This window comes from Larus michahellis, chromosome 4 (assembly GCF_964199755.1).
Source record: "Larus michahellis chromosome 4, bLarMic1.1, whole genome shotgun sequence".
Lineage (NCBI taxonomy): Eukaryota > Metazoa > Chordata > Aves > Charadriiformes > Laridae > Larus > Larus michahellis.
This window is the reverse complement of record NC_133899.1, coordinates 87,819,384-87,832,315: the sequence shown is the minus strand read 5'-3', so window position 1 is coordinate 87,832,315 and position 12,932 is coordinate 87,819,384. Positions and strand designations below refer to the sequence as shown.

At 37.3% G+C, this 12,932-nt stretch overlaps 1 protein-coding gene across 6 annotated transcripts in view; it reads left to right on the top strand.

The window, feature by feature from the left end:
* Positions 1–12,932, top strand: part of ANO3 (anoctamin 3) — a 205,900-nt gene that overhangs the window by 148,409 nt on the left and 44,559 nt on the right. For 5 of the 6 annotated variants that reach the window (XM_074586270.1, XM_074586272.1, XM_074586273.1 and 2 more), the window contains 4 exons: positions 3,286–3,330; positions 8,787–8,918; positions 10,306–10,412; positions 11,829–11,884. In XM_074586270.1, coding sequence (XP_074442371.1) covers positions 3,286–3,330; positions 8,787–8,918; positions 10,306–10,412; positions 11,829–11,884 — 340 coding nt within the window. The remainder of the gene's footprint in view (positions 1–3,285; positions 3,331–8,786; positions 8,919–10,305; positions 10,413–11,828; positions 11,885–12,932) is intronic. The other variant, XM_074586271.1, reaches the window with a different exon arrangement.

Sequence of the window (12,932 nt, the reverse complement as noted above, 5' to 3'; positions counted from 1 at the left end):
AATGCCAATTCAAGAACAGTTCTTGCTTTTGATACTTGAAGTCACAAATTAATTTAGGATTTAGCAATGGTTTTAATTCTTCATCATTTTAGTAACTTCACGGATCAGTAGTGCTCTTGAGGAAAAAAAAAGGGCTGACTCGCTACTTTATTTGGAAGGCACTCAAAGTCATTTTTATTTATTATATTATTAACTGACATGTAAATATATTCTCTTTTTTTTTTTTTCTCCAAAGTATTTGATCCATGTTTCTTTGTTTCTGGGCTGTTGCCTTAGAGTCCTTTTATCCCACTCAGTTCAGGACACCAAAAGGAGATAAAATGCTAAATTTTGCTGGTTCACCTTGTTGGCGGTTTTGCTGCAGAATGAAACACGTTTATTTGGTAAGAAAAAAAGGCCACTGTCCACTTCCACCTCCATAATAGAACCGTGAAAAATAGTAAATTGATCACCATTTCTTCTCACTTTAAAAAGATTTTAATAGGAATTTAAATGAAATTGCTGTCTAAGCTTAGTGTGACTATTTCGAACAGGCTATTTCTTTAATTTTTGCACTTTTTAAAAAATTAAAGTGAACAGTGTTATTGCGAACACAAAGTGGCCGTAGCAGAATAGAACCAAGGTCTGTCTTGCTCTGCCAGCAGCCTGTCTAAAGTGTCCAATACAGAAACCAAGCAAATCTAGAGCAGCATTCCATGATACCGTCTCTCTTTCCAAAAAGCTGTGCTTTAGAGACTTCCTGCGGCAGAGTTCATGTCTTCATCTTTGTTTATATTAGCCCCTGGTGGCTTTTGATGGATGCAAAAATAGGCATCTACGCGTCCGTAACAACATCCTGAGACCACGCATTTTATAATTTAATGACACGTTCTGTCAAAAGCGCTTCTGTTTGGTTTAAGTCTTGAGCTATCTTATTTAAATCAAGCCTTTCTTAACTGGGTGGCATATATTGTTTTCCTGAGGTAACGATTTTCTCCATTCAATAGACAGAGGAAGCTGAAATCATACATTTCTGCCACTATTACAGTGAACTAGGGCTGTTCCCTCCCAAGAAGTTTTAGGTAGTCCTTAGGTAGGTTTAGGTAGTCCTGTGAGGCGCAGGGAGTTGGACTTGATTCGTATGGGTCCCTTCCAACTTGAGATATTCCGTGATTCTACGAACAGATTATTTCTCTTAGCCTTGATCTGATTTATCAGTGGTGTCTGACGGTCCATTTTTAATACATAACCAAAGACGAGAACTAACCTTCCCTGCCGTACGTTAATGCAGTTACACCCTTGTTTTCTTGCACAGTGTTGCAAAATTTTAGCTTTCAGTTATGGTCACTAAAACATACCATATGTTGGTATCATATATGAACAATACATGAAGAATTAAACTCATGCTTTTTAGGTTCATTTTGCTCAATCCAGGCATCTAAACAAAATCAATAGAATTATTGCATAGGTTAAGAATATTTTGCCTTGTTGCTGAAAATTAAAAATGCTTTTTAATGACCAGAGGGACCACCCAGCATCCTAGAACTGTTTTAGCATGGCATTGTACCCAGATGTGTTGGCAGATTTATAGTATACATCATATATGTAAGATAGATGGAGTCTCAGTATTTCAATTACAAAAGGAAATTTTTCTAACATTTTAAAAGGTGGTAATCGCTGTTGTCCTGTATGTGGTTTCAAACAGGATTTATGTCAGCACCAAAATTAGATCATGACTGAATTATACTTTTTTTTGACAATTTGTAGATACTTTTGTTAAGTATATGGTCTGTCAGCAGAAATTAAAATCTATTATATATTTCTGGAACGGACAAACGTTTAATTTTATTTGTGTCTACAAGTTTCTCTTGTGACACATAATTATTGTTGTGTGCAATGAATAAATTAGTTGTATCTGTAGCTTAGCTGGACTCCATCTGTGTAAAACAGGTAAGGGCGATTGAAGGGAATGAAGGAAAGGTTTGGTTAAAAAACGGAATGTCTGAAAATCCTTTAATGAATCTTCATTGCTTCATTTGCAATTCTGTCTAGTAGTACTGAGTGTCAAGTGGCCAACAGCCTACAGATTGGTAGACACATAGTCTTCCAATGGCCATGCATTTTTCAGCCAATATTTCCTTCTTGCTCCTTTAATGTTGCTTCTTTAATGTAAGTAATGTACTTTAAGCAATCTCAAATACTGCCCAGATGGGCAAAGGCAGCTCTTTTTCACCTTGTTTGAATCCAGGCTAAGAAGTGATGGAAAAGTATCCACAGTGAAAGTACTATTTTTGTGCATGTTAGAACGGAGGGAGGGGGGTATAAAATATCAACTGAAAATAATGTTAAACTTTTATAATAATGTATCCAAATAAGCTTGTTTTAATTCCTCCTAAAAAATAAACCTTGCAGAAGTAGAAAGGATTTAGGCAAATTTCAAGTAGAAGATGAACTAGTGAGGAGCAAAGCCCCTAGTGCCGAACGTCACTGTCCCCACGAGTGCCACGGTAAAGATACAGATACCTCAAGGAATCTGCAACGTCGAGGCCTTTGTGTGGTTGAAATATGACATGAAATAATAGGAGGAGGCCATAAAAAACGGCGAAAACCTGAAACTAGATGTGCCAAATTTGCATTGCAGCAAATATGTCTCTCTCTGGTTTCAAAGTAACGGTACTCGGAAGGCTTTACTGGGAATTTCTGGTCTTGTTTCTCTAAGTGTCTATGAGCAGTGAAGAGGGGAGAGAAAAGAACTGTCACCATAAAAGTTGTTCGTTGCAGTTAGTACTATCGGATTTTTCGGGCTGTTTATTGTTCTTCAGTTGGATGCAAAATGTCAAGGGAAGGTGGTGGTGTACCACTTCAGAGAATGCAAACAGCATCTAGTGGCCTTAAGTGCATAAAGCATTTAATAGCATGGAAGGCCCGGGTGATTCTTCTAAAGTGAGTTTTATGAAATAAAAGCTAAGAAAGATCATATGAAATGAATACTAGCATGACACCATTGAACCCTGTCTGATGGGTGTCTTATGAATGAATTGTTGATTCGCTATTATTATTAGCTACAAATCTGAAACTTGATTTTTGACTCAGGAAAAAATTTCAGACTTGAAAATGCATGAAATTAAAGTGTTTTAATGACTTTTCTATTCAGTTTCTATTTCAGTTGCCTTTTTTAAGTGTTTTTCACCTTTCTGCCTATGAGAATGCATGTTTTAAAGTGTCCAGTGTTCTTTTATAACGTATATGTCCTTTTCAGCTGTCTTCTACTTGATTATTCTCAGCTGATTTTTGCTGTTCTTTCAGGAAAAAATGTTATTACACTGACTGGAGGAGCAAAACCATGGGCAGGTTGGTGGGTGATGTGTAGCTTCTAATTTTGTCAGATAGCCACCCTGCTAAAGAAAATCCATTCGCAGTTGTAAATTTATCCAGGAAACTCGGAAAATTAGATTATTTTCCTGAAAACTCATATTATGCTAGCTCAAAGTGTTAAAATATTCATCTGTACCAAGATGCAGTACTTTCGAGCTTTGCCAGTTCTCATTTTAGTAATGCAAAAATGTTTATGCCAGGGGAAGGAAAAAAATGGCCTTATCCTGGCAGCAAAGATTTAATACTGGAGTTATTTCTACGGTTATGCCGGCTGTTACCAAGACATATTTCTTTAGCGTGAAATACACTTTTGAGTGTTTGTCTCAGGTTCTGGCAGTCATCTGTCTCCTTAGACACGCAAACGTAACTTCTCTCACGTGTGTCCCGGTGATCGGGGCTAAATCAACGCACCGCACCGCTACATCAACAGCCGCGCACCGAAGGCTGTTTGGAATTTTGATGTGACAGCTGACAGGAGTAACTTGTACGCGGCAGCGAAAGCCGTTTAACTCTCCGGGAGGCAGACGCATCCACACCTCACCTGCAGCGGCCGCTGCTGCCTCTGTCAGCCAGGAGGAGGGTACAAGAGGCCACGGCAGCGGGCGAAAGGAGCCTGGGGGAGCTGGGGAGGGAGAACGGGGCACACTGGGAGCTGTAATCGCTCCCCGACGCTCTAGTCAGACATAATGATGCCTTGTAAATCCTAATTACCTGCGGAAAAGATATGAAAATTTTTACACGAGGGAAATCTCCCGGAAGAGTTTTCTATCATGGGTTTTCTCAAGGTGGATCTTGAGATGAGGTTACATTTGATTTAGGTTACTTTAGGTGATGAAGAGCTCTCATTATTTCTCAGGAGCAATTTAAGCAGTCTCATGGTATCAGTTTGCAAGATGATCAGCTAACAAAAATAGACAACGCACTGTTGAACGGTAAAGTGAGAAAACTTTAAACACATAAGCAGATAAAACATATTGAAATGAAACAATCTCTAACATAAATTTACAACTGCGTTTTTTCCTCTTCCCAGTCATTCACATGCTTGCTCCATTTTAGCGTGCGTTATGAAAAATGTAAGTGATGTGCTTTGTAATGCAAAGGCAAAATCAACAAGCTTCACTGCAAAATTGTCTCATTTCATCTGTAATCCATCTGGCGAGTCCTAGATATTAAATAAATTTATTTTCCTTATTTAGAAGGGCAGATGTCTGAAACATGCAACTGAAGTTGCACGGTACCTGTGAACCAAGTAACAAACACTTTTTGTGCCGGATTGATTTTTTCATTTGAAACAAATATTTTTACCCGTGATTTACTTTGTGAGAATTTGGGGATGAATATTTTTCTGAATATTTTTTTCTGGCGCTTTATATAAAGCAGTGCACAAAGGAATAGTGTGGGAAAAAAAAAAAAAACAGAAAAAAAGAAGCTACATCTAAAAATGAAAACTGACTAAAATTGCTGACATACACATCTCATCACTTTAACTTCTCCTCCTGTCATTGTTCCTTTGCATCTTACAACTTTTCAAACTTAACTGCTTCTCTGTAATTTATCGAATGTCTCATTCATATTTCCAAGTTATTAAGTAGAGTTTACGAGAGCTACAATGAAGAGCTATATTGAAACCCGTGTGTATCAAAGGTAAAATTTTAAGGCTATAGAGTTTGTGTAATTCAAGAATACGAGGGAACACGAGTATATTAGACCCTGCTGTGATGTGTACGCTTCTCTGAATTTATTGACATGGTTATATGGTAGATGTATTAAGTGTCCTTTAAAACGTCTGCATAAGATTATTAAGAGCATGAATGAAAGGACGTAAGATAAATGTAACGCTTACTGGTATACTGTCTTTCTTATATGCGATATCTATGTGGTATCTCTCTATTTCTTTATTTACATACCTTAAAAAAAACCCTTAACATTGTACTTAATCCTTACGCTTGAATTCTATTCATAGGGCCGTACTATAGAAATAATTTTGTCATACTCCTTCAGAGCAGTATTTGGAAAGCCTTCAACAAATCTTTTCAAAGGAAAGGAAGCTGTAGAAGGGGCATATAGAAGCAAATAATGTAGGTATCAAAAATTGTCCGAACTCTGAGATTTCAGACTGAATAATCCAATGAATCAGTCTTGCATCTGCCATATCAGAGACGCTGATTTCATGCTGGTTAAGTGTGACATTGAGGAAAAGAAAATTCAAAGATAGTTACTTTAGTATGCAGCTTCACTCTGCCCACTAAAATATTTAAATAAATGTATACTTCTAAGGATAGAGAACCAAAAATGACTTTGTTTAGCAACTGAGCTGCAATAAATTTTCTTTGCAAAAGGACTTCTAGAACCTTTTGGATTTCAGTCTGCACACTGAAGGGAAATTGTTAATATCATTGCATTGAACAAATATAGTATCATTTTTTTCCTTTTTTGGTGATGATTGTGTCCATATGTTGAATCTGTCAACCATACCATGTTTCCCATTACAAAACATGGGAACATACCATGCCTGTGTAATTCGATGGCATATGGTTGACAATTCTGGCCAGTCTTGAGAGGCACAAACACTGAGCAAACTCAGGGCTGCTGACTGCTGTCAAAAATACCTGACATGGCCAGTAGCATAGACCAGTTGCTTCATTCTGGTATATTCTTCCATGAATCTGATCAGATAATTCCAAACTCACCTATACTGTGTTTCTTTGCATTGCAGTCTGCTGAGTAAATGTAACCTGCAAGGATTTTTCAACTGCAAAAAAGACCGGCCATGTAAAATGGAACAGTACAGTTGAGCGTGGAAGTTGAGCAAAGGCGAAATCACTGGCATCTTCATAAAATATTAAATTTCATAGCTAAGAATAAAATATATATGTGTTTCAGAGTAATATCCCATAGGCCAAGGCGCGTAAAGCTGCAGTGGCACCAGCTGGAGCGGTTTCGGTGAGAGCGTACCTGCAGTAGCAGCCCGTATCTTTGCAGCACTGTTCCACTGGGACGTTTCTGATCTCATTGCGGGAACTCCTGATTTCCCCAGTGACTTCACCAGGCCACCTCTGTCCGCCCTTTACTCTTATTAAACAGACCGCATTGAATAGATGAAGTCAGGAATCCGTTTAAGCTGCTACTTTTGACCTAGAAAGCCACTTTGAGTAAAAATGCTAATACTTAGTCCTATGATTTACGCAAAAATTTAAATTTGTTATCGCTTTGAATGAAAGCTCCGTGAAACATCAGTTTCTTCTTCAACTGTAAAATAATGTAAGCCAAGAAAAGAGGTCTCTCTTGCTGGATTATTTTTGTGCATGGAAGGGGATGTACTTTTCAGCTGAAATATTCTATGCTAACTGAAGGCACTATGTTTTGGAGTGATCAGCCGTAAGTGATTTAAGGAAAAAGCAATCACACCTTAGATAAAAAGCCTTTTTGCCTCAAAATTGAAATTGCAAATGTAACGTGGACGTAATTTTTAACTTATTCCACTGCTGATCTTTATTACTTTGCTCGTTAAAAGGACCAGACATTAATTTTAAACAAGAGGTAATTTCTTTAAGATAATAATCATCTACTAGCTTTTTAGATTTTTTGGAGGGGAAAAATTAATAACCAAGACTTTTCACAAAGCCAATTTTAAAAGAATTTCATAACAAAAAATCTGAAATCAGATGCATTGTTTTTCTTTTCCTCTTCCTGATGCATCTGCATGTTTTCCTCCTTAAAGAAAAGCCTGGGTTTTAACTCAAAAAACAAAACTAAACAAAAAACCCACCATGTGTACAACAGAAAAAAATATGAAGAAAATAAAGAGAAAACTGTACTTATATGTACTTTGTATAACTTTGTACTGAGAGAACTTCCACCGGAACCGATAACAATAGTCAACCCGCACAGTAAGGTCTCGTTTGAGTAAAGGAAACACTTGAGGGATGCACCTGGTGGGAACTGTAATCTGTGTTTCAACTTCATGAACATGGCGATGTTCTTTGGCTCATACTGCTTCGTGGCAAATCCAGTGGCGTCCCCCAAGCGCAGTACCAGTGGCGCAGAGTGTGCACCCATCAATGCCTGGGCAATACAGAGCAAGAAGAAAATTTTGAGAATTTTAAACGTAAAACGTAAAATTCTGATCCTGCATTCGGCTTAGATTTCTGCCTGACGCTGTGTCAAATAGGGGTAGAACTTTTTCTGCTGATGGTAAGAGGTGTGTTTTCGCAAAGGTCGCTTTGCTCCCTGAGAGCAACTTACCGTGTCATCCCTTATTACTCTTAATTAGGAAGTGGGTAGCTGTGCTTCTGCTTAGCACAGGCAATTAAGTATTCACCTCAGATAAAAATAAGCTTTACACTTCTTGTGCTTATGAGATATATATGCTTTATATAGTATGCATACATATTCATTGAGTAAGGCCCAAATGTCGCTAAAAAAAAATATTATTTAGGGAGTATTTTTCTAAAATTTAGACTTTTTCTGGATCTCTGATATACTTACAGTGTCTTAATATATCGCTCATTTAATACGAGACCTGCTCCTTAAATACCCATATTTCATTGCAGTTGAGTATGAAAAAATTACAGGTCGGCAAGGAGTGCAAAACTGACGCGATAAGGAGGTAACTTACAGCATTTGAACTGCGCTTCACTAGATTTACCCCTGTGTAAAACAGGTCCTGAGACAATATTTAGGCAAGTTGCCAGTAGAAGAAAGCCCTTTATGTTACCAGTATGTAATCTAATCGGGGATACGAAAATTATGATCTGTTTGTGTTTTATAATGTCAGTTTTTAGGAAACAGCAGGAAGCCATACCTAGGGGGGTTTTTTCTCTAAATCCTGTATAATCTATATCCTTTACTTTATAAACCATATGCTTTACTTTATTTGATGTTTAAGTATACTGTTTTGTAAGGCAATATCAGGCCTTGGATTTTAAGGAAAATTTTGCAGGGGGAGGCTTTATTGAAATCAGAAAGCTATAAAAATTTGATCCTGAGCCGTCTTGTATTTACTTTCAAATTTTATGAATTTTAGTGTCTTAGTTGCCAGGCAAGGGAAGGAGGAGGAGTGACCCTTGCCTTGTCCAGTGGGGCTAGAGAAAGTAATTAGGTATCTTCTTGAGTACGGCATAAGCATCCGTAGTTCTGCCAGATGAACTACCTGGAAAAATTATTTTCCCCAGACTCAATAGTGCAGTCCCATCTCAAACGGTAATCCCCGGAATTTTAGCATGAGTTGTGCTGGAGTAAAGCGTGCAAGATAGATCACAAATAAATGCTGTTACTCCTTATTTTCCTTTAGTTACTTACTGTGGAAGTTTCCTGCTTTCATTTCATTTCATTTCGTTTCGTTTCTATTATGATACCGCAAAATACTCAATATTGATGATAGAAATAACAGGCGGGTGAGAGCGTGTAAATCTGATTTCTTATTGTCTCAGTTTGCAGAGGAATATGAGAGAGCTGAAAAGTTGGTTGCCCAGAAATCCAATGAAGCTGGATAAGGAGGCCCTGCCTGATCTGGAAGAAACAGATTGCTACACAGCACCCTTCAGCCGCGCACGCATCCACCAGTAAGTGCTGGAACTGGAGAGGCAGCGCCAGAGACCACAAGGATTTTTTATTTTCACACTTCTTCTAAGCAAGTGCCATAGAGGCAGCCGTTAACAGATGGTCACTGGCAAATACCCAGTATCATATTTGGTATTTTCTATGGGTTTTCTCTTAAAGCCAAAATCTGCTTTCTGTTACTTGCTGTTTGATGGTCACTCAGAAATTCTCAGGCAGAAATTTGACTGAAATAATGAACGCTGCCTTTTGGTTTCGAAGTTTTTCTTTCCTTCACATTACAAAATGCAAATACTTGCTCAAGTTTGCTTTGCTTAATTACATATTTTACTTCACGAAACCTGAGACAGCTGTGGAAATTGGGAACACCTGGAAGCAAGCTAAAACCACTGATGATTTTTTTCTTTCTTATCAGACCTGCATTTTAAAAATGCTTTTGTGTCGGAAAGTATAAACATATATACACCAAACGAAAACTGGATGTGTTCAGATCAGCGTGTTGATGGTGATGTAGTTAAACTATGCCATGATTTTTTTCAGGACCCGAAAAGTTAGATTTTAAAATTCTGTCTGTTTCTTCAATTTTAAAGTGTTTTGTGGTAATTCTTTTAGGAGAGAAAAGTTCATTTAAAGTAGAAGTATAAATTAGGCTAAACAGGATTTTCTTCTTCTCAGCAAAGAAGTTATATGCTAGTGCGCTGACTTTACCGTGGAAAGACAGAGTAATTGCATTATAATCTCTTTTTTTTTCCAGTAATTGACTATATTGCATTGGAACAATCACCTGGTTTTGGTGTTATTTCTCAACCAGCTCAGCTGACGTTACCAACTCTAATAGTGTCACTTTTGGCAGAGCTGAGTAGGCAAAAGCTCCCGCACGTCAGATTCCTGGCATCCGGAATCCAGAGCCATCTGGGAAAGGATGCTTTATTTGGCTCCATCCTAGGATTCTCTAAGAAAAAGCGGTTGTGGAGCTGCTACTCAAGTGTCCAGTGCATGGAGATATTTTTATTTTTTTTTTCTAAATAGTGGTTCTGGTAGTTCCAGGACGCAGACATCTGCCAGCTCATGAGTAACTTGAGTTTGAGAACAACCACTGCTTCTGAAGATCTTTTTTTTTTTAATAACTGTATCCAGAACAGAAATTACCTAGATATTAGGAAATTTTAGAATTTAGTTGTAGTTGTTTCATTTTCCTAACAATAATTTGTGGTGATGCTAAATTTATTGCACCTGAGAAGATGCACTAGGGATGTAAAATCTTATACCTTGTGCTGTAACCAAGGAGGGTAAAGATCCAATAAACCACTGTAAGAAGAAAACACTTGAGCAGCTATGTTTGAACACCTGTGCATTGTTTTGAATATTAAAATACATTCATTATTTTAATAGTTTTACGATAAACAACAAAGACAGCTTCTTCAGCAATTCCACAAGAAGTAGAATTGTGCATCACATGCTACAGAGAACTAAGTATGAAGATGGAAAATCCAAAATGGGTGAGAATGCTGTAGTTTTTTGCTAACCTGAAGCTATTAAACGATTTATATCTTTACTTGGCTGAAAAAGTATCATTTGAGTAAACTCAATTAATTTTGCCATTCCTCGAAATCTTTTTATTCGCTCAGTGCCAGAGTTGAAGGAATATTACATGAATTATTTTCTCAAATAATTCAGTGAAAATTGGCAATATTTTTCACCTAATGACTCATTCTTTAAATTTGAGCGATTATGATAACTTTATGTGATCAAGACTGACAGTAAAGGTACCATATACCTCAGAAAACTCTTCGAGTGTTTTCTAGGACTGGTCCTAGTAGTTCTGCGATTACCCAGCAGTTCCAGCCCAGCAGAATCCATGTGAGCTACATGTGACTTATTTAAGGTCTTCCTGCAGCTCAGAGACAGTTGACCTGAAGACTAAGTTCAATTTGTATCAACTCTCTTATTACAGTATTACTTTTTAGGATGTCTTAACTATTCATTTCCATTTGCAGTGAGCAGGGCATGTATCTGTGATTTCCTATTTTCTTTGCAGGAATTAAACTAAGAATGAAATAAGATGATAGAAATGACAGAAAGTTGCTGCTTGAGTTTCTGAAGAAAAGCAGCAGTAAAAAAATCATAGAAAACAAGGGTTCAAACCTAATGCCTTTCAAGTTGATGGTGGCAAATTTCATTATGAGATTAGTTTAGCGTAATTTGTGTATTTGAACGGACAAATCTGAAATCTGTCATAAGTACTTATTTCTTGGGGAAGCCGTTGGCTATGGGTGTGCTCTTGCAGGCTACTGAATCTTTTTATTATAATTATTAATGCGTATTTATCATTTATTTTTTAGAACATGCTCTGATAGTACAACAAATCTGTTTGTAGGAAGACTCTAGGAACCCATCCAAAATGCTGTAGCCGGTATGATGCAGAGCACTGCTCTGATACAAACTCCTTCAGCTGCCTTGCGTTTAAAAATAACACCAGGTTAGCTTTTAACCCTGCGGGGGTTTTGCTGCCTGGAGGATTCTCTGTCCACCCCACTCTCCGTGCACGTCGCATCATCTGGTCACCCGTAAAATCTGTATCATATGCTCTGATGAATGCGACGTGAATGTAACGATCTTCTCACGCTTGATCTGGCACGAGCGCCTGACCCTGAGAGAAAAGTTGTAGGCGTTGGTCCGTAGAAAGTTGCTGTAGTTTGACAGAGCCAGAAATCTTGAGGGATCCCAAGACTGCACAAGCAGTCGGTGGGATTTTTGATTACTGTCATGTTTAGCAGCATCCTGAGCATCTAATATTGTTACATCCTCAATATGCAACTTGCAAATTTGTACTGCTTGAAATTAAATGTGTATAAAAAACTGATATCAGAATTTTTATCAGATATCAGAAAAAAATGTGGTTTTTTTCTTTTTAGGAATTAATAGACTACTAAATAATGGAACATATGAAGCAGCATTTCCACCACATGAGGTAACCTGGTTAATTCCCTATTTGTATTTATATTTAGCGTAAACCTTGCACTGATGTTTTGAGATCCTACTTTATTTTTAATTTTGTCCTGCAAACTTTTACTTTCACTGTATAATCTGTTGAGACTCTTTTTTATTTATAGCTCTTACTTTAATATTGGCTTTTAAATTTTTTCTTACATAGTGTATTATAATAACTTCCTGGAGCATTTTCTTGCTGAACTAGAATATTACAATTCTTTTCTTTATTTTTATGAACCTGACATTGCCGTGGAGTTCTTAATGAGATTATCACTTGTTCCACATTAATTGTATTAAATTATTTTTGTCTGCCACCTATGAAATGTTCTGTTTTTCTGATAGCTTGTGTACTTGATCACAGTTACGGAGGCTGGTTAATTATTTCCCATTTAGTCTTTTCTGACTAGTTCTGGATAACTTCTACGTGACGAAATCTTCTTCAGTAGGTTAAAGTCTACTGAAGACTGTAAACCTTTGAAGTAAATGAAGAACTTGTGTTTGACTTCAGCGGGTTTGCAGATAATCTTTGTGTATTGAAAAGAAAGAAGGAAGCCACAAATCTTAAGTCATTTTAAATCTGTCAGTAGCACGGTAATTGCAGCTGTGAGCTCTGTGATCGCTCGGGCTGAATATTGTGGCTTGGTCTCGTGTTTCAAAGGACTGACCTGTGCTTTACAAATTGCTGAGAGTAATTTTTTTTTTTTTATATGGCATTAATAATTAAATAGTGAGACTATAGAGAAGGAGTCTTTTAGATAAATAATTGAACATCATTGTTAATGCTTCAGCTGTGCATTACTGCCTTCAGGGAAAAACTGGCCTTACTACCAGAAAAACCTGTGAAGCTTTCTCTGGCTGTCAAAACCAAGCTATCATACCCATTTTATGTGTATATTCCTTTGTTATGGTATAAGCCACTGTTTCAGTTAAGGTTAATGTAAGTCATATTTTTAAGCCACTCTTACCTTAATTGCTGCTTGACTGGTGCTAAGGGCTGGTGGCTGAACACCCTCCTTTTTTGTTGTTTT